The sequence below is a fragment of the Haliaeetus leucocephalus genome, unplaced genomic scaffold (assembly GCF_000737465.1).
Source record: "Haliaeetus leucocephalus isolate CR32 unplaced genomic scaffold, Haliaeetus_leucocephalus-4.0 Scaffold517, whole genome shotgun sequence".
NCBI lineage: Eukaryota > Metazoa > Chordata > Aves > Accipitriformes > Accipitridae > Haliaeetus > Haliaeetus leucocephalus.
Genome location: NW_010972953.1, coordinates 462,283 through 482,409, shown reverse-complemented (window position 1 = coordinate 482,409; position 20,127 = coordinate 462,283). Strand labels below are relative to the sequence as shown.

The 20,127-nt window shown below is 51.9% G+C and overlaps 1 protein-coding gene across 1 annotated transcript in view; it reads right to left on the bottom strand.

Annotated features, from left to right (window-relative positions):
* Nucleotides 1–2,077: 2,077 nt before the first annotated feature.
* The window catches only part of FHL3 (four and a half LIM domains 3), a 28,405-nt gene continuing 10,355 nt past the window's right edge, over nucleotides 2,078–20,127 (bottom strand). Inside the window, exons 2-6 of the mRNA XM_010575942.1 lie at nucleotides 6,643–6,827; nucleotides 6,388–6,562; nucleotides 5,576–5,745; nucleotides 5,208–5,394; nucleotides 2,078–3,926 (exon numbers count right to left, since the gene is read on the bottom strand). Of these exons, the coding sequence (XP_010574244.1) occupies nucleotides 3,775–3,926; nucleotides 5,208–5,394; nucleotides 5,576–5,745; nucleotides 6,388–6,562; nucleotides 6,643–6,798 (840 nt within the window). The 5' untranslated portion in view covers nucleotides 6,799–6,827 and the 3' untranslated portion in view covers nucleotides 2,078–3,774. The remainder of the gene's footprint in view (nucleotides 3,927–5,207; nucleotides 5,395–5,575; nucleotides 5,746–6,387; nucleotides 6,563–6,642; nucleotides 6,828–20,127) is intronic.

The window sequence follows — 20,127 nt, the reverse complement described above, 5'->3', positions numbered from 1 at the left end:
TGCCGGTGGCTCAACTCTTCTCTGGGGGAAACTCTGGCTGGAAAGAGAACAAGCCTCTGGGAAGCGAAACCGCTGCCTGCAGTGAGCCCGAGCCCAGAGCAGCCGTGCCCGTCTCCAGGGGGGGAAAGCACACAGCCGGCACATGCCCAGCGCGGGCACCACTGCACAGCCAGCAGTGAGCAGCCATCGTCAACCGTTGTGCTAAGCTGCTTCTGGTGCCTTGGGCCGTGACACAAGGCTGCTTCCAGGCACCAGGGAGCATCACGTCCCTGTCCACGTCCAAGCCCTGTCGCTGCACCAGGCAGCCCATGGCAGGGTTCTGCTCTCACCCCGACACGTGCCCTGGCCCAGAGCAAGCAGCCCTTCTGGGACACCTCGCTGGGGCCAGTGCGGGCAGTGGCTTGGACCTGGCTCTGCCCATCGGGGCTGCAGATGCAGTCCCCAGTCCCGTGCTGGCGGTGCAGGGGAGCACAGCTCGGGCACGTTTGGTTACTGCCGGGGCCTCTTTCTACACCCCCAGTGCTGCCCTGGACTCCCAGCGAGTTTCCCTTCTCCCACTTCACCCCGTGCAGCAGCCCCGGCCCTGCCCTCCCCCCTGCACTGTTCGCCTGTGCTTAATAATATTTTCACGACTGTTTTAGACCCGCACTCTGGGAGTCTCGGGAGATGTTTGTGCATGACATCACCCTCCCCCTCCCGTAAATCAGGCACTGGGCCGTGCACAGCCATGACCCATTCATGACAGGGATAAAATCCAGATGTTCCAGTGCTACGTGCAGCTGGGTCATTTCCTTTTTTGGCTGAAAACGTGAGGCTCTTGAGGCTGACTGAAAGAGGAGCCCAGGGGCCCTTTGTACAGAAACCTTTTGTGGTTAATCCCTGGAAACAGCGCTGCAGAAACAAGGGTTTGTGGTGCTCCTGTGGAGGACAGGCTCAGCTGGAAACCTCCAGGGCTGGAGCTGCTCACTCACCCTTTGAGGCTGAGCAGCAGCAAAACCAGAGCCCGGCACAGGTCACAGGGCAGCAACAGCAACAAAAATCTTACTTGAAAAACCCCATTAGCCACCGGAGAAGGAGCCTTTGAAGGAGCCAAGAACGTGCACGCACAGAGCCAGCGCCGTGGTCCCCCACGGCCCCGCGGGCTGTGCCTGTCGTGCTGCCGGAGCAGCACCCACAGAAGCCACCGTGCAGGGGGAACGGAGAGGGGTGCTGGGGGCTGGGGCCGGCGAGCCCAGAGGAAGTCGTGGCAGCTGTTAGTAAATGTAAAGGAATCTGTGGAAAATAGTTTCAGATGTTAGGGGAATAAATGGCTCCCTGGCTGATAAAAGTGAGTAATGAGCATGCACCGCTTCGGGGAAGGCTGCCAGGAGACCACTGTTACCCCAACTGGAGACTACAGCAACTTCCCCACCAAACCTCCTCCCGAGAGCCTACGTGTGCAGACCGGGGAGTACATATCACAGGGGGAAGGAAGCTTTCCTGCATAGTGGGCTACGATTCGGTATCACAGCGATCCAGGCCAGCTCCCGCAGCAGTGCAGCATCCTGGCTGCTGCTGAGCCTGACTCGACACCCAGCCCGGAGGCATCGTGCCCATGCAGAGTCCTGCTCGGGCCCGTCCTGCAGAACAGCCTGCCCGGACAGACGGCAGGCACAGACAGACAGGCAGCCCCGGCACCAAGAACCCACTGCTGCCCCACAGCAGGAGGAGGGAGCTGCCGTTCCTCCGCCATAACCCACGGGACTGGTACAGCTGATGCTGGGCCTGTGGTTTGGGGAGGGGGAAGCATGAGCACCGGGGGGACCGGCCATCCCCAGTATGGGGTTGGGGGCAAGGACAAAGCTGAGCACAGAGCTGCAACACTGCTCAGACCGTGCTCTGCCGTGTGCCTGCTGTTCAAGAAACACATGAGAGCAAGCATCACTAAAACGGTTTATTATATAAAGCTGTAGGAAATACACAGGAGGCTGAGGTTTAGGACACTTCCTTCTAGAGACTGCTCCAAGCTCCTCAGAATAGCAAACACACAAACTCTGATTTGCCTGCATCAAAGCTTTCAAACAAGGGTTCAACAAGGATGTGAATACAGAGTTAATAACACTTCAACATGCATAACATTTTCTGTTCCTAAGTGAAGCCTGGGGGTGGAGGGGGGCTAGCCCCTTCATCCTGCAGTTGGTTACAAAATGACGGATATTCATGACAAAAGAATACAAAAGGAAAAAAAAAACACAAGAAGATGCTTTCAGAAAAGCACATGGCTAAGCAAGAAAGCAGGGTCAGCTAAGTGCCCCAGCAAGACAGAAGCAAAAGGGATGTAGAGACAAGGCAGGCATGAGCATCCCACTGCAGAGGGGCGTTAGGGGGGCCCAGGGCCAGCTCAGCCATTGGGCAAGGATGGCTCAAGCCCTCGTGCAAGTCTGGAATGGCTCAGGATGTCCTATTTTGCACAGTTAGGGTCAACGCAGGGACTTGGGAGATGCAAAGCCCCTCCTCAGGTCAGCCCAGGTGCACCTTTGCTTTGCTTCTCATTTGGGACACAGCAAGGGATGAGCGTGGCTGGGGGAGCTGCCACTCTCTGCCCGCTGCAGGGGGGACACGCTCAGCCCTGGCAGGAGCAGGCTGTGGACACCCCGACTACTCCCTCGGCTGACCTCCATGCTGGAGCCCTGCGCTCCCACAGAGCCTCCCCTCCAGCGCTCCCACCAGCCAGCGAGTGCAGCCACAGCCTGTGGGCAACGCTCTCCTCCCCGAACAAACAGAAGGTCTTCAGTGTTAGCTGTGCCGCTGGCGGCTGGGCTCAGTAAGGCAGTCCCCATCCCACAGCCCCCCATGAGAGGGATGAAGCAGTGGCTCCCAGCCTTCAGCACACCCTTCTCCGGGGCTCAGCCAGGCACGTCTCAGGGGGGACCACCAGCGGGCCAAGACCCACCATCTCCAGCTCAGACACTGCAGAGGCAGCCGTGGGAGATCATGGCACAGATGGATGGGAAGGGGGCAGGGAGGTGGTGGGAGCAGAACACCCCATACCTGCAAGCAATTTGAGCTCCTCATCCATCTCTGAGTGACAGCATCTCCACAGAGATGTGCAGAGCAAAGGGTCTGGCCCGCAAACGGTGAGGTGGCTACAGAAATCCAGAGGTGGATCCCATCTGGCAGGACACATGCTTTTCTCCAGGCCACACTCCAGCCTGGTGTCCCCAAACCTCCCAAACGGGGCAGAGCACGCCCTTCATGCCCGGGTTGCTGCAGGCCAGCCGCACGTACGGAAAGGCTGTGCTGCAAAGCCATCCGCTACACAGGCCAGCACGGCCAAGCTGCATGGACCAGGAGCTGCTGCCTTGTATCACACAGAGCAAGGGAAGCACATGGGAAAAAGAGGAAAGTCAGCACTTTGCCAGGGGGAGCAAATACATGCTGCCAGCATGCAGATCCAGCAGCCCAACGCTGAAGCTGCTGCTGCTGCCCTTTGCTCAGCTGGGGCCCTGGGCTCAGCTCATGCCTGGTCAGACAAGAAGCAAAAGGAAAGAGTAAATAATGGGGGGCCTTGAAGCTCCTTTTTCAACTTGATTTAGCTTTGACTCTGCACAGAGCCATAGCGTAGCGTACTCTAGCCTTCAGGGAGAGGCACAGGAACCCCCTGAACACACCATGGTTCGGGGTCAGCCCCCATCTCCTGTGCCTTGTGCCCTGCCCCTGAAATGTTGTTGGGGTATCTGGCACAAAGACCCTGAAGAATAGAGAATGCCCCTGCCCCACGGTGTCCTCGGAGGCTCATAGGTCGCTGCTGCAGTCGCGGCACAGGATCTCATCGTTGTCAGGGATGAAGCCTTTCCCAACCAGCGAGGTGTTGCAGCGGGCACAGTTAAAGCAATTATGGTGCCAGTGACGGTCCTCAAAGGAGACATATTTACCACCGCCAAAGCCTACGGAAGGGACAGAGCACAGTATTAGAACCCCTGGGGAAACTGGGATGAACGTCCTGCACAGACCGAGTCGGCCTGTTCATCTCCGAGTCAGGTCTTCACACGCAGTGCTGCACTGTGGCACCCAAACACCCCCCAGTACCAAATACATGTGAAATACAAATCTCCACTCTTGGCGGAGGAAGAGGACCAAAATGATTTCACACCAGATTTTGCAGGGTTGAGATCCCCGGACCAGAATCACCATTTTCTCCCCAGAGAGGAGCAGGGAGCAGAGCTGCACCACCGCAGCAAACGAGGGGCTGTCAGGAGCTCCTGGCAGCACTGCCTGGAGCAGCTCCTTCCAAGGACAGTGCTAGTGAAATCCTGGGAAGCTCCCTCCTGCCACCAAGCCCAGACCTGGGCTCCTGCAGAGGCTCCCCGGGCAGCTTCCTTCCTCTGCCAGCAGTGGGTGGACTTGTGACTGTGACCCCCTTCTCCCCGGGACTGTGACAAACTGATAAGGACCAGACGGGAAGCGGGGTGCCTGGCAGCTGCCCTGTCCTCAGCCAGAGTCATCCTTTGAGTCACCAGCTGATTCATGGCTTTGCCTGCCTTCCCAGCAGCACGAGACACGAGCTGCAAAGGGAAAGGTCAAGTGGGGGAGGACAGGAAGGAGGCCAGACCCTCTCAGGGGTTTCTGCAGAAGACGACCCCCTGCTTCCCCTGTCTTAGGCAGGTGCGACAGGTCCAGACCCCCCTGCAGCAGTTCCTGCTCCAGCTATGGCTGGAAGTCTCTGGCTTTCCCTGTCTGTGAGCAATCTTTCCACAGGATGTGGCAACCAGCCTCAAACAAGGCAAGCTAGAGACACGAGATCACGCTGTGAGGGGTCATTTTGGGAGCCTTTACCCCTGGGCAGAGGGAATTCCTCCCAAAGGGCACAGTTCACTGCTTTGAAAGATGCAGATGAAGGGACACAAGCAGCCCTAGGACCACTGCAACAAAGAGATCCTCTCTCATGGGGTTCCTCGGAAAGCGGCTGCAGTTGTTTCTGTGGGGGACATGCCTGAGGACACTGTGCACTCCCCAGCATTTGTCCTCGGGAGGCCTGAAGTGCCTGGAGACACTTGAGCAAGCCTGCATGGTGGTGGAGACGTGTATGAGCATTGTATGGGCCTGGGTCACACGTGCACTCGAGAGGGCAGCTTCACCCAGAGAAGTCACCGCATGTCTGGAAACAGGGCAGGTAGGTCATGCCCTGCTCTGCAGAAGCGCCCTGTAACCAGGGCCGTTCTGCTCACCTGTGATGGGCTTTGTGCAGGCACTGCACTTCTTGGCATAGAGGTTCCCAAAGCACTTGATGCAGTACGGGTTGTCATCCTGGGAGGTGAACTGCTGGCCAGCCAAGGGGGTCTTGCAGCCTGTGCAGACGAAACACTCCTTGTGCCACGGCTCATCCCGGTAAGTCACTCCTCCCTTGGTCAGGGTCTGCAGGAAGAGAGCGCACACTGGTGACACACGGGCATGGGGAAACGGGCCGCAGTGCAGAACCAGCAGCTAGCCGGGGTGCTGGCACCTGAACCCTTCCCTGGTGGGGCTCAGACAGGGGTGGGGAATGTGCCCCTGGATCAGAGAACTCGGGGGCTTTGGGCTGTCAGGCCAGACATACCTTTTTGCAACGAGTGCAGCGAGGAGCGAACTTGCTCTCATAACAGGGGACACAATAATAATCCTTCTTGTCTGGGATGAAGGATCGCGACCCGATGGGCTGCTGGCAGCTGCTGCATATGAAGCAATGTTCATGCCAGGTTTGTCCGTTGTACTCTAGCTTACGGGATCCTGCAGAGAGAGCCGTTCACAGTGACAGGAGGGAGCAGCACAGGCACACATAGGGGACATGGGAGTCTATGCAGGATACACTGCAGTCCTGCACACCTGGCTCTGTGCCTGCCCTCTCCCAGCAGCGCAGGACCACAGGCAGCTGGGAACAGGAGGCCCCAGGTCCACCCCACAGCCGCAAGGGAAGGGCTGCGGGAACATGCCCCCAGCACTGGCACGCAGGCTGTGGCAGGGACGCGTGTTGTAACCTACATCTGAAGATGGTGCCAGAATGGCCAAGCAAAGACGCTCCTTTGCCTCAGGCTGTCTCCAGAGACACTCACACACCTTCAGTCATTCCTTCTCTTCTCGTCAGCACACATCAGAAAATGCCCAGGAAACCCTTTGTTATCTCCTCCCCAGCTCACTTCCCCATGAAAAAGGGGAACAGACAGACAGGGCAGCTGTGGTGATCACACAGCTCAGGATCCTGCCCTCTTGCCAGACAAGCAAAGTGCCCGGCCCACTCTATGCAGTAACAGTGGAGCAGGAGAGGAGAAATTCAGCTCTCTTCCTTGCTGCCCTAGTGTTGGACCCTGCAGCCCCAGCTGATGCTGCTGGGATCAGGAGCAAACTGCAGTACTCAAGTCTGCCCGCTCCTACCTGGCATGACTGTCTTCTCGCAGGCAACGCATTTGGAGGAGAACTCGCTGCAGTAGCAGTCATTGCACAGCAGCTCCTCGCCTTGGCAGGTGAATGGCTCGTCGGCCAGAGAACGGTCACAGCGGAAGCAACGAAAGCAGTGCTCGTGGTAATGGCGATCCTCGTAGTACAGCTCCTGGGGAGGACAGCCGAGATGAGGAGGGGACCGATGGCCCCAGGGAACTGCCCTGCCCAGCTGTGGGGTCCCATACTCACTCTGCAGTCGTGGCCGATCAGCTCTTTGCATTCGTCACAGGTGTTGGCAAAGTGGGCATCGTAGCAGGGGATGCAGTACGGGCCATTGTCCATCTGGATGTACTTGCGCCCATACAAGGACTCCTTGCAGTTGTCGCAGTCAAAGCACTCTGTCATGGTGCCAGTCTGAGGGCCTCCTTCACCTGCTAAGAGATCAGCGGAGATGCTGGGTCAGTATCAGCTTACACTGCCTGAGATGTCCCTGCACAGCCCTGCCATGTCTGAAGGGCAAGGACCACGAATCCTGCACTGAGCCAACAACAGCCACTATCAGGACAGGACACAGACCTGAGCTGCTGTACCTGCTCTGTGGCTGTATGCACTTCCAAAAAAGCCTGCACATATTCAGGGCTTGGGATGAACCTTGCTTCAGGTTTATACTCAAGTTCAACAGCTGGAGCACTTAGGCACCACTCAGAGAAACCTAGACATGTAAGCGTGCAGTTGAGCTTCTCACTGCCTGCCTCCTTGCTGGGAAGCAAAGTGTAAATGACGACCAAAAGAGACAATTTTTTTGCATGAAAAGTTTTGATTTGGCACTGAAAACAGGACCATGCACACACTGTGTGGGTGCACATCCGCTGTCACATCAGAGAGCCAGCCACCTTGAGGCCGATCTGTCTACCAAGCAGTCCTTCAGAGACCCACGCTCAGCCACCAGCATGGCCCTGGACCAACAGCAAGATTCCTCCTCATGGCCTGTGAGCTGATGCTCTGCCTGATGGGGCTGTCAGCATTTCAAATTCTGGACCTTCTCCAGAATGTTAAAGCAGCTACTCCACAGGGAAGCAGAAATCAGGCACCTCACGCTGTGCCCAGCTATGAAGCCACATCCCAGCAAACCATTTTGCACATGTTGCTCCAACTACAAACACTCTTCAGGGAGAAAGTGTTGGGGAGGGTGGGTGTTTTACAAGCAATAGAGGTGTTGGGGTTCTGCACACAGGAGATCAGACATCTCTCGTTGCACCTCGTCTCCCTCTCAGACAAGAAAGACGTTTGTGGAAGTATTTTGATTTCTTTGGAGCACTAACTCCAGAACAAGAGTATCTTCCTTCTGTTTGGTTTAACGTGGTTATTCCTAAATATGGAGTTTTCCACTTGCAAAATCACACCCTTCTTTAATACAGGTTGCTATCAAGTGTAGACAAGCCCATGGAATTACATCTGAGCAGTCAGCTGCAGAGTGCCGCACACTGCAGTTTTCTTCATGAACCCACCCACTTCAGAATGAGCTATTCTGGCTCAATCTACACTTTAACATTTAATGGGGCAGGGAGCTCACCGCCAGCCCCTGCACCTCCCTCCTCATGGGCTCCCTGGCTGCAGTGGCAGCCTCCAGGGCAGGAGCTGATCCAGACAGCTCTGACTCACGGCAGTAAGCTCCCCAGGGCTATTCTTGGTCAAGCCACACAGCTCCCAGCTGTTGTCAAGCCTGGTATGTGCCGATAGGACTGCCGGTGAATAAATCTAGTGTTCCCACATGGCTACGTGACCAACAGAGAGGGAACAAAGTCCCTTTTCAGACGCTCTCGTTGCCCAGCTGCTGCCCCGGCCGTTGCCTGCTCCGCTGACCGCTCCGTGCCCTCCAGCGTGGCAGGCTGCTGCACGTGGCTGCGGCTGCGGGAGCAGCTCCACAGCATGCCCCTGCGAGCGGTTGCGGGCTTGGGGCCACCGCTCCACCGAGCCCGTCCTCAAGAGCCCCAAGTGGCAGCCCCAGACTCGCTGCCCATGGAACGAGGTGGCCCAGGCCAGACAATTTCCAGTCTGTTACTGGAGATGGGGCAGCTCGGTGTGGTTTGCACAGGGGAGCCGGATGGGTACCAGGGTGCCGAACTGGAGCTGCTGCCCCAGCTGTGCCCCCAGCCTGGGCTGGCCCCCCGGCACCCCCTCCCTCTGGGGCACCCCATGAGGTGGGTGCTCACCCTGCCTGCTGCAGGCAGCAGCTCCTGCACCCCCCAGCACCCTTCATGGCTCCTGGCTGCTTCTCACTCACTGCTCCTCCTCTGCCGCCCCACTTGCCTTCGCTCCCTGAAGCCACATGGGACCTTTCTCTCTGGCAAAGAATGAAAATCAAATTAATTACCCTCCTCCTCCCAGCGCTGTTGAAGGTAACTTTCCAAGGTGTGTCTGTAATAAAAGGGCTGCTAATGAGCACTCCTACCCTGGGAGCCATGGTACCGCCAGAGCGGGGAGCTGCCACGCTTGCTCAATGGGCTGCGCTTTATCTCTGTGGTCCTGCAATACGAGGTCAGAGGACAGCAGAAAATGCAAGGGAAGGAAAACCAACTTGAATGGAGAAGCCTTGGGTTTTACCAGTGACATGGACTCAGCCTCCTGAGCACTGCTGCACCTGACCCTGACACGGTCCCTCCGGGAGCCCTGGTCCCCAAACTCAAAACAAGGGACAGCATTTCCCTGTGCTGCAGGGGTAGGAGGTGGGCAGGATAAACCCACCAAGGACTGCTGGGGCTCTCGCACCCCCGAACCACAAACCACCGTGACGAGGCAGGTGCTGCTGCCCCAAGCACGTGCCGTCCCCTGGCCCCACAAGCACCCTTGGGACCCAGTGCCAGCCAGCAAACCACAGGAGAGCTACAGCAAGTACAGCAAGTGCTCAGGGCTCTGCTCGGGGACCCCTGCTCCCCTGGGGCAGCTGAGCTATCACCATGATCAACACAGGGATTAAAAAAAAAAAGGTCACAGGTCAGGAACATTTCAATCCCAAATGCTGCTTGTCACCCAGGCCCCTGGCAGTGCCAGTCCTCCTCTCCTCCACCACTGAGGGCAGCTGGCACTCCTGAGCCCACCAAGACCCCCAGCTAGCCTTCTACGGACTGAAGCCCTCGGCCGGTGCTCACCGGCAAGACCGCAGGCAGTGCCAGTGGGTGCCCTGCAGCGCTGCTTTCATCGCAGGGTGTGCAACACAGGGCAACCACAGAAGAGGAAGGGAAAACCATGTAAACCCTCTGAAGACGATATACCGAGGAAGACCCTAAAGCAGCATGCCATGCTTGCCTCCACTTTGAGTAGTTTCTCCCCAAAGTCTACCTATGTCTGTTGCACGCTGTGTGAGCCAAGCTCCTGCTCTCCAGGCTGCAGGGTCCGAGCGGGCTGGCAGACGCATGGACTGCCAGCAGAGCAAGTCCCAAGAGCGTCACGTGGCCGAGACTGCTACGAGACCATACGGGATCAGACTCTGCACTGCCTTTTCCACAGAAGAAAGAACAGGCCCAGGAAGTTTGCTCAGGGTTATTTGTATTAGATAAGCTGTTTGCTCTCTTTGTTCCGGTCTCACATGCAGTGCTGGGCAGGGGTGTCAAAGCCCTATGCAACGCCAAAGCAAATTCTGCACCTTCACCCCTGAGGACATGGCACTGCCAGAGACCAACTTCATGGAGAAGAAGAAGGTGGGACAAAAGAAATAGAGTAAAAGAAATAGCACAAAAGCCCACAATTTTTACTGTGATTGTAATGAGGAACCTGGAAATTGTCTGCATTTATGATGAAAAGAGGTGGAGTTTTAAAATGCATTAAAAAAAACACTTTAATTGAGCCTCAGATTTAGAAGGCACAATATAGACAGTCACTATGCGTGCTAATTAGCATGTGCTCATACTTTGCAGTCCGCACCACCCTGTAAACATTAGCTGTGTGCTAGGCTGATGTAAGTAACACCCTCAAATGCTAACCAAGGTGTTGCCCTAAAATGACGGGATTCCAGTTGCAAAATGTTTGCTTGCCCATTACCAGATGGCTGTGGTCCCTGAGGGACAACGCCTACTGAAGCAGGTCCCTTGTATGTGGGGGACGGTGGAGCTGGATGTAGGGTATTCTCTCAGCTGTCACGCTAGCTGTCTGAGGGCAAAAATAAACAACAGATATATGCCTGCCAGCTGCCTACCCTTTCCCGTTGACAGATATAGTTGTGCTCATGGAGGAAAGGAAGTTCAGTTCCTCTCCTGTGCCCATGAACAAACAGCCTTGGGAACAAGAGCTCCTCTCACAAACAACATTTAAAGTGCTCCGGGATGCAAATGTGATCAGTCTGGAACAGAGCTCAGAATAGCTTCACGTATGAGAAAGGTCAGCAATTTGTCAAGGACACACAGCAGAGTCCACTTTCTAATTAGAGAGTAACATGCACCTAACACCACCCCAGTGTCATTGTCCACAGCAACACAGCAGATGGCTTAGCAACAGCCCCAGATTATTACATTAATTTCAGTGTCCATAAACTGGGGACCTATTATGCAAAGGAGACAGTACAGACTGTCCAGGGCCAGGCTTCTGCTGCATGCAATCCCTTAAGAGTTTAACCAGCCTTTTGAGACGATTCCTGCTACAATGAACTCCCTCAGCGAGAGGTCCCAGGTATGTGGTGAACCTATGACCCTGTGTAATTTCACACCAGTTTGTTGTTTGTTGTCAGGTCACAACCAGCTGCTCCACGAAGTGATCCTAGAGCAACCCATAAGGCTATTCTAGGGAAACACTTAATCTTTCCAGGACACAGGAAGACCTGCCTTTGACAGTCTGTCAGGTTCCTGCCTATTCTCATCTTCCCTGGTCTGCTCTGAGCACACCTTGTGCAGTTGCAGTTCACACCTAAACAGGCACGCAGAAGAGAAAGCACAGCCTCGCTGGGACAGGCGAGCATTCCCCATGTAGGGATGAAACTATCCAGGGACAAGGCTTTGGAAGACGGTCCTCAACGCGCTCCAAGGTCAGAAGAGGAGAAGAACGCTTTTTGTTCCTGTTGGCTTTCCAGAACCATTATGGGTCCTGGAATCTGCGTGAAATTGTTTCTGCCTGCCACCAACCCTAAAAGGGAAACCAGCTGCTTGCTCTGAGGAGCAGCTCCAGCCCCTCCGTTAGGCTGGGAACGTTTTCAGTCCACAGTTCCTGACACCGCTTCTGCGGATCTGCTCAGGGTCACTGTGCGCCCCAGCCAGGGGTTGGCACAGCCAGCCCAGGCTGTCCAGGGGGAGCGGGGGCTGGCTCCCCGGGGTGCTACGCAGGTCTCTCCGCACTTCCACACGCTGCTACCTCTGCCTGTACCCTCTTGCTCTGCTCCCAAACCCACCAGCGCGGCTGTAGACCTGGCACAGTGAGAACAACATCCCCCATCTGCTGTTACAGGAGATCCTGCTTTCGGGTGAGAGGCTGGAGGCAGCGTGCTAGAAAGGTGCCGAGTGTTTCATCAGGGTAACCCAGCCGGACCCAGCCTGCTCGGAGCACCCTTCGGAGCGGCGTTGCATCAAGCTTTCACCCGCCTGCTCGCAGCACCACTGAGTCACTTGCTGCCCTCAGATCTCACCTCCAAGCTGCATTCCAGCCTGAGCCTCCCCACGGACAGCTTGGAAATCTCAAGGATGAAGGGCTGCTCCGGGGGGCTCTGGCACGGCAAGGAGCAGAGTCCTCGCCACAGACCTCACCTGGCAGTTCCCCCATCACCAGCACAATGTCATTTCTCAAACATGTAGGGAAAATTCGGTTCTTACAGTTGGCCTCAGAGGAGGAGGCAGGAGACAAATGAATCAGCTGGGTGTAAGGCCACGCAGCCCCCACCTGCACCGCTGGGATGCAGTGCTTACGCACATGCATACACTGAGCTCTGCTGAGCAAGCTGCACCACAGTTGCTTCCCCCAGCATGGGCAGAGCGACCTCCTGCCCAGAGCAGCCCATGACTGCTCCAGGCTCTGCAACAGATTTAGCAAAGTGGCTGGCACAGTTGTAAGGAAACACCCTGCATTTCAAATGAAATAAGTGCTGTTAGAAATCACCCTTGCTCAGCAAGGTAGGCAGCTTCCTGAAAATGCCCACAACTTTGAGAGGAAGAAGTAGCAGAAACTGTTCAAGCACCTGACAAGTCACAAGGTAGACCTAGATTGTCGCAAGATTTTCATGCAGTCTTAGAATGGCAAATTGAGGGTTTCCTAATGTTCAGAAGAGATCTCTGAGGTGCCCTCCATGCAAAGAACAAAAACACATCCCATGGACTCCTCCCGACAGTTCTGCGTATAGATCCAAGTAAGTGCTAAAAGCACAACTGTCCCACAAATGTCTGATCTTACCCTTAAACCAAGGGAATCTCACCTGATGTCAGCCCACAGCCTGCCCAGAGGCGCCCTGCAGGAAGCACTGCACTGTTTGCAGTCGTGACTGAGACATCACACCTGCCCCAAGGCGAGCAACGGCGAAGGGCTGCGGTGCAGGGCACGGCCACCACCGCTGTGCTGGACCCGCATGAGGTTGCAGCAGTGCAGGCAGAGGTGTGGGCACGCCAAAGCTGAGCGGTGCCTTCGCACGCAGCACTGCCTGCATGGAGCAAGAGGGTTCCAGGAGGGTGCTGCTAAGGGCAGATACACAGAGCCCAGTCCTACCCAAAAGGAGCCTCCTGCAGAGAGGCTAAAGAGTGAGGTTACAAGTGCAATGAGAGCGCATAGAGACAAAGCCTGGCTCTGGCAGGTGCAAGAAGAGGTGCCCTCTGCCTCAAACAACAGGCTGAGACACAGGAAGCATCTTTATCACTTTTTACATTAGTGACATGCCACAATATGTATGCTAATATTTATTTTCTATATTAGCATTATTCTACAGAGGAGGAGGTGATGGGATGCATCTCCAGGAGGCACCATCTCCAGGAGGCCAGGCTCACTTTCATGCTTTCTTGTAACACCAGCAACACTGATTCTGGGAGGAAGAGGACCACTGACACCTGGTCCAAGTACCTGCTGAATTCTGCCAGACCAGATATACTCAAAAGATCTGGAAAGCAGCAATGATTTTTTTAAAGTTTAAATTAAATTTTTGAATTACCATAAACGTTTGGCCAGGTCTCTCAGGAAGGCCAATAAACCTTAGAGAGACCATACGCAGAGTCAGCTATCCGCACATGGAAATAGTTTTGGCCTTGATGTGCTTACAGACTCTCCAGCAGGCATGGCTGGGTCTGCAAGAAATCTCGACACCCTGAGGCCGTGAGCTGTTGTGCCTGCGGAGTGGGGACTGGGGCTGTCAGGAAGTTCAGGGTCCTAAGGAACTCCAAAACTCTGCTCTGGTTTCATAACACCAATGAGTTCATAGACCTTTTTCCCCCCAGTACTAAATTTCTCATTCTTTCTCCTAAGATAAGGAAACTTAAAACAAAACTTTTCCTATGCAAAAGGAAAACCTGCTGCTAACAAGTCAGGCTCTCACAAGGCAGCATCCCCATACAAGGTAATGGGACAAAGTTCTAAGCCAGTATTTGTGCACTCTGGGACTTTTGCTCCTTCTCTACCCTTTAAAGAATCTCTTTTTAATGAGGCCGCAGTTGCAGGGGGATCCAATTTTCCATGCTACAGTGGAAAACCAGGCGGGTTTGCCCATCTGAGATTCAAATTGTAATTTCTTGTGGCCAAGACCTTGCTTTGCATTTGGTTTTCAGCTCCTTCTGTCCCTTTCCTCCCCGCATCCTTCCTACCCAAGCAGGTCCCCTGAATCCAGCTGTGAGCTAAAGCATCCACACGGTGAGCATGAAGATACATGGTTTGGAGGAAGAGAAAGAAAGGATCTATTCGAACAACACCAGTGAGAAACACCAAGCTTCCTGTGGGTGCCCATCTTCACTGTGTCTGGCCACATTCCAAAAACTCAACAGAGGGACAGCAGAGTGCAGGCTGACAAGGAGAAAGGCAACAGACAATTCAGCCCTTGCTCTAGACTTATTTTCTTTAAGGAAAGTTAATTCTACCAGGGTCAGAGTAAGAAGCTTAAGAGTCCCTACTATGCAACCATAAAATGAAAAACTCTGCCCAGAAAGAAAGAAAGGAACAATTTCAGAGTTAAAAATTTATTACTAAACACCTGTAAGGGTTAATTAACTATTTCAGGTTCTGAATAAAATCCTTCCCCTCTATCGGGGGCACAGCTAACAGCACCAGAGCTGTTAAGACACATTCAGAACAAGCAGCCTATGTCATTCTGCTGACATTAAAACCCCGTGTTTGCTCAAGAGATCAGCTGTTAATCTTATTGAAAACCTATGCAAAGTAAGCAAATTCTGTACACTCAACAGATCAGGAATTGAAACCATTTGGGCAGTTTGGACCTGTTATGATTCAAAGAGACCACTTAACTGAAGGAGGAAGCCCAAGAGCAGAGGAGTAAGATATGAACACATCAGAAACTCCTCCCCAGCCAAATGAAGTCCCTTTTACCAGACAGTTAAGAAACCTGTGGCTTAAAAACATGCCAGAAGAGATTCTGGCTGGTCTCTGAAGAGGCTTGGGAGAAGAGAGCGCCAGCCTGGCCCAAGCTCCACATCGCAGGTACCTTCTCCTGCCATGTGCAACACTGACCAAGCAGGAGCCTGCTGGCAGCAATAGCTCGCACCAAGCCAGTCTGCTACTGAAGCTCATAACTGGCTGTAGGGCAGCAGCTGCAGACATGGCCAGGTTGACCATAATAGGAAGAAAGATGCTGGAGCCAAGTTTCGGAAGCGCGACTGATCATACGAGCTTCGGTGTGATCAGAGGAGCGGGAGTCACAGTCCAGGGAAATGGTTGCTCGTATCAATTCTTAAAAAGAAGCAAGGAACAGGTGTGCAATTGCTTTCTGAACTCCTGCTCCCTTCTCCTCTCAAGCACATTAGTCATCCCATTTAAGAGAGAAGGATACACTCCCATTCAATTACAGTAACAGTGACATCAAAAACATTGGAGTGCACACAATCTTCAGGCTTTCCTCATTGGTGACAGTCAGTGGGCATAACACCAGCCCAGCAGCAGCACTTCCAGTGTCACTGCAAAGAGTCTGCCAGTGTTGGACTGCACCATCAGCTCACACAGCATCCCCACCATGGGAACACACATAATTCCCATCTGCCTGTCATGTCTCAGCCTCAACAGCCCTGGCAAAAATGCCATCAGCTAGTGGGTGTTTGACAAATCACATCATGAGAGTCTGCCAATGTCAAATCCAGAAATTCCCTTAGTTTTCCTCTTTCAACTTGAAAATCGGGCAAGAACGAGGAACTTGTTGCTCATAAGCTTGTGCTTATGCCTTTCAGACATATTGAGGAGACCGTACATTAACCATCATCCTACTGGCAACAAACAGTAATGCAAGAACACAAAACAAACCCTAAAGATAGTCATCAACCATATAAAACAAATTAATGGGCAGTGGCTGGCCTCCAGGCCCCAGGTTTCACACCAGGTCTAGGCAGAAGCTAATGTGGACCATGAAATGCCCATTGCTTAGAAGTGGTATCATTTATCTGTGAACCTTCTTTGCCCATGTCATTATGAAGTGATGGACAAGAAAAGCTGGTGGGAAGGGATCACAACTGGATTAGGTTTCTTCAAGAAAGTCATGAAGAGAGTATATATAAATGAACATGAAACTATGAATTGGTAGATAAGGTGCTTCATGTCACCTACCTGTTGTGCCATATGTTTTCTTGTTCCGTGTGCTACAGCCTCGTAACACCACACATCATTGCAATTACAACCTTGCACGAGGTACAGAGCCCCTGCATGAAGTCCGTATTCTCCAGAAACAAACATATGACCACAAAGATCAAACGGGAAAATGCATCCATGCCCCAAACTCAAAAGACGGAACTCTGTTGCACAGAGCCTAGGATGTCCTAAACCTTCCAAGTGCAGAAACCCAGTGAGATCTTTATAATGCCCTGGCTATTACAGAAAGAAAAAGGGAGTCCCAAACAATAAGCATGTTGTGAGGATTATAATCTAGCAATGAAAGTTTAATTTTGGACTGAATTGATTTATGCCCGTGTAACCCAGCAAAGTTGGCCCATAGCCATATAAATGCCTAACTGCTTATCCAACTACACAAACCCAGACTCCAGCAGTAGTGTTTCAAAATCTCTTTGCCCCATGAAATAAAGGTCATATCCAGTACACTAGAATTCGAACATGAAAGCATGACAGGAAATGACTAACTGCACACTGAGGCCAATTTACCTTCATCTTAGATCTGCTCAGCACACAAGAATCTTGCAATTCAAACAGACATCACAGCCTATATGCAGAAAAAATAATCTGACTGTTCTAGTTGCTAGCTCTTGGGGTCTGTGCATCTCAGTACAGCTAGCACTGCAAAATAATGGAATTCCGCTCTATTTCCCTAAAGTTCTCTTACAATTCTAACCTTATGCTGTAGTTTTCACTTTTCTTTCCCTTAGAGGTAGCTGTTTTTTAAATTGAGGATGAAGCCATTCTTATTTCTGAGGTGATACATAATTTAAGTTATTGTTTACAAAGCGTTTTATAGTCCCTGAATAAAAGGTACTTAGGAGATTATACCTCTCTCTTGCACATAAAGGCAATCAGGGGGCTGCTTCTGAACAAGCATGCACGTGAGCTTGTGGACAGGCTACAGGGGACGAATGCAGTCACAGTGTGCATGTTTTGTGCTCATATGCTGAAAAGCAAACCTGCGTGGTCTGAGCCCAATCCCTTATTAACTGTCTTCTCCAGAAAGCCTGGCAGCTCTTTTGCTGATTAAGGCTCTCCTCAACTTCAGGTTTTTTTAAATAAACAAAGCAACTTTGACTTACAGTAGCAGGAAAAGACGTATAAACCAGACATGTTTTATTTAATGCGTACCTATTACTTAAAGGGCAAAGTGAATTTTTTCACCAAATTTGGTCAAAATATTCCCTTTTCCGATTTGATTCTTTGTCTCCCAAACATGAACATTTGTAGTTGGTTTCTTGCATATAAGCAGACATACTGACTGAGAAAGTAACCTGCATTGTAACCCTGGCAGTTTTGTGCCTTTTAGGGCTCTCCACCTGCATGCAAAACCAGCAGAGCGAAGAGAAAGCCAGAAGGTGACAGGGGAGACGCTGCAATGACACTCGTGTGCCACCCAAGCTCTTGCCCAGCAGCTTCTCTCCCACCATCCCAATCACTAACCATGGGCCTCTCCACCTGTGCTGGCTATTTGCACAAGAAGTAAGGACAGGCTCCCTCTAAAGTACTTTTTACAGCTGCTGGTGTCCCTTGCAAGCAAAGGCAATCACAGCTCTGTAGCCTGCAGCATGTGAGCAGCTTCTAAATCTGGGGAAGGACTGAACCCTGGCAATGACAAATTGTCTCAGGTTACCATCCCGAGAACTGCTTGCCTGTGATCTGAAACAAAACTAAGATCATCTGTTGCCTGGGAGATGCTGTATGTGCCAGCTGCACCCCCCCCTGAAAAAAGGTAGGGCTCTGCAAGGACAGCACAGCTGAGCCCTCGAGAGTTCAAGAAAGTACCGAGTGGGGACAGACAGGGCACCAGTGGGAGAGGAAGACAACCTCTTCTCTTAGCTGCTGCCTTGCCAACGTCGAAGTGAAACAAGTTTCCTTCTCCTGTGGCTGCAGATTTCTCTGCTAGGTGATCTGGTCATCAGGTGTCATTTACTTTTACTATACAGAGCTGGTTATCTTCAAATCAGTCTCCTCCCTAACACATTTCTCACTGGCCCCTTTAAAAATTACTCTTAAGTACTCTACACTTTAAACAATAGAAGCCATCAATTCTAATTGTCACGTATTTTACATAAAATCTCTAAGAAATAACTCTTTGCAAGCACTAAAAAGAAATCTGCAAGATGCAAAGTACTTTCCAATTTCTGCCATGCTGTGCTGCCACACTGAGATAAAGAGTCTTTGGTGGTACCCATGAAAGGAAAAATGGGTGCCACATCCAAAAGACTAAGTGGAAACAGCTATTTTAAGGGGCACAAATGCTCACAAAAATTTATGAATGCCTTTATATCATGCAGCTACACATTAAGTTTCCAACATCTATGCCCCTGCCCGCTGGATGTGTCTGTCTGTGAACTAGTGCTGCTGCTCACCACGCTGGCAGCACTTCAGTCTGGGCAACATGGAGCACTGCTGCTGGCAGGCGGCACGGTAAAGCACATGTGCTGACTGTGCCTAAAAACTCACAAAGAGAGAAAAACTGCTACTTTACAGGAAAAAACCCCACATGAACAGAAAAGAAGTAACAATATTAGAGAGCCCCTGATCCAGCTCTGTGGCTCATTTACAGAACCTCATCCTCTCATTCAAATCTGAGATTTACAAGGAAAGCTACATGAAACACATTTGTTACAGATTAAAAAGGAACCAAAAGGTCAGAGTTTTAACTGAGGCTCCTCCCATGACAACTTTCAGGTAAAGACCAAGAAGAGTTGATGTTTCAGTCCCTGAAGCAGCAGATATGAAGCAAAGCCCCCTTTTTTTGCTGCAGAGAAGATGCTCCGCACTCGTTCACTGAAGGAAGCAACAGCAACCTGCTCTCTGGCTAGATCGAAAGATTTTCCAAAGCTTTTTGCATGCTCAGGCAGTTTGAGGACCATGAGCTTCACTGCAACAAGATACCACCAACACCCTAATAACCCTCCCTCTGTTCTCCTAACCAACCAGAACAAAAATGCTCTATTTACAAGCTATTTGTCCCAAACTGGCAAACCCCTGGAAACAAAAACTCAGGTCAGTTCTCTGTTACCTTGCATTGCAGAACGGGATGGACCAGCGTCAAACCCAACAGCCTCAGCGGCAGCAGCACTGTGAGAAGCAGCGCGAGGGTGGCTCTCCCAATGACTCACACCGCAGACAGTTAGAGCAGGTGCGACCAGCAAGGGACTCTCACTAGTAAATCATCACTTCACTAGCAAAACACTCAAGTGCTTGCCCAGAAACAAAAAGCAGGCACATCATAAACCAGAGGGTGACATCAGCACAGGGATTGCATTTCCTACAGAGGTTTAAATGTCATTACTTGTGACTAGAAATTGGACACTTACAATTCAAGTTACTCTAAATTTTCGTAAGAGACATAAGAATTCAGATTCCAATTTTGTGTAGATATAGTTCACTTGCAAACCCTTTCTATTTCTCAGTGTCATGATGACAGGGGGAAAAAAAAAAAAAGAGAGAACAAGCAAAACTCCTAACAGAAAGTGAAAAGCTAATGAACATTATTATTAGCCTGACTTACCAAGTCAGGTGCTAACCAGGTGAGCCGCAGAACTCGTTGATATCCACTGGAAAGGGTCTGTGTTATTCAAACAGCATGATCTACTTGGGACTCAGCTACTCAAAATCTCTGGATTGCCCTCTTCCACTCTTATTCAAAGTTCTGCTCTGCGTCTTTTTCTAAAGTTAAAACTCAAAGCTATCAAGGATCTGAAAGCACTTACTTCATCTACTTCATCATTCCTTAGTTGAGTCATTGTTTCACAGAGCATGAAGCATGATATAGTCTGTGCATATGGTCTAACACCTTTACCAACCTGAAGTGCATTTCTGATTTTCCACATGCAGCTCTTCAGGCTCTCCAAAAGCAACACATCCAAGACTTCTATACAAGCACAATGGGCCAGATTTAATCTTCCTGTGAGTTACATGATGTTTGCATAGGGTTGAGAAACG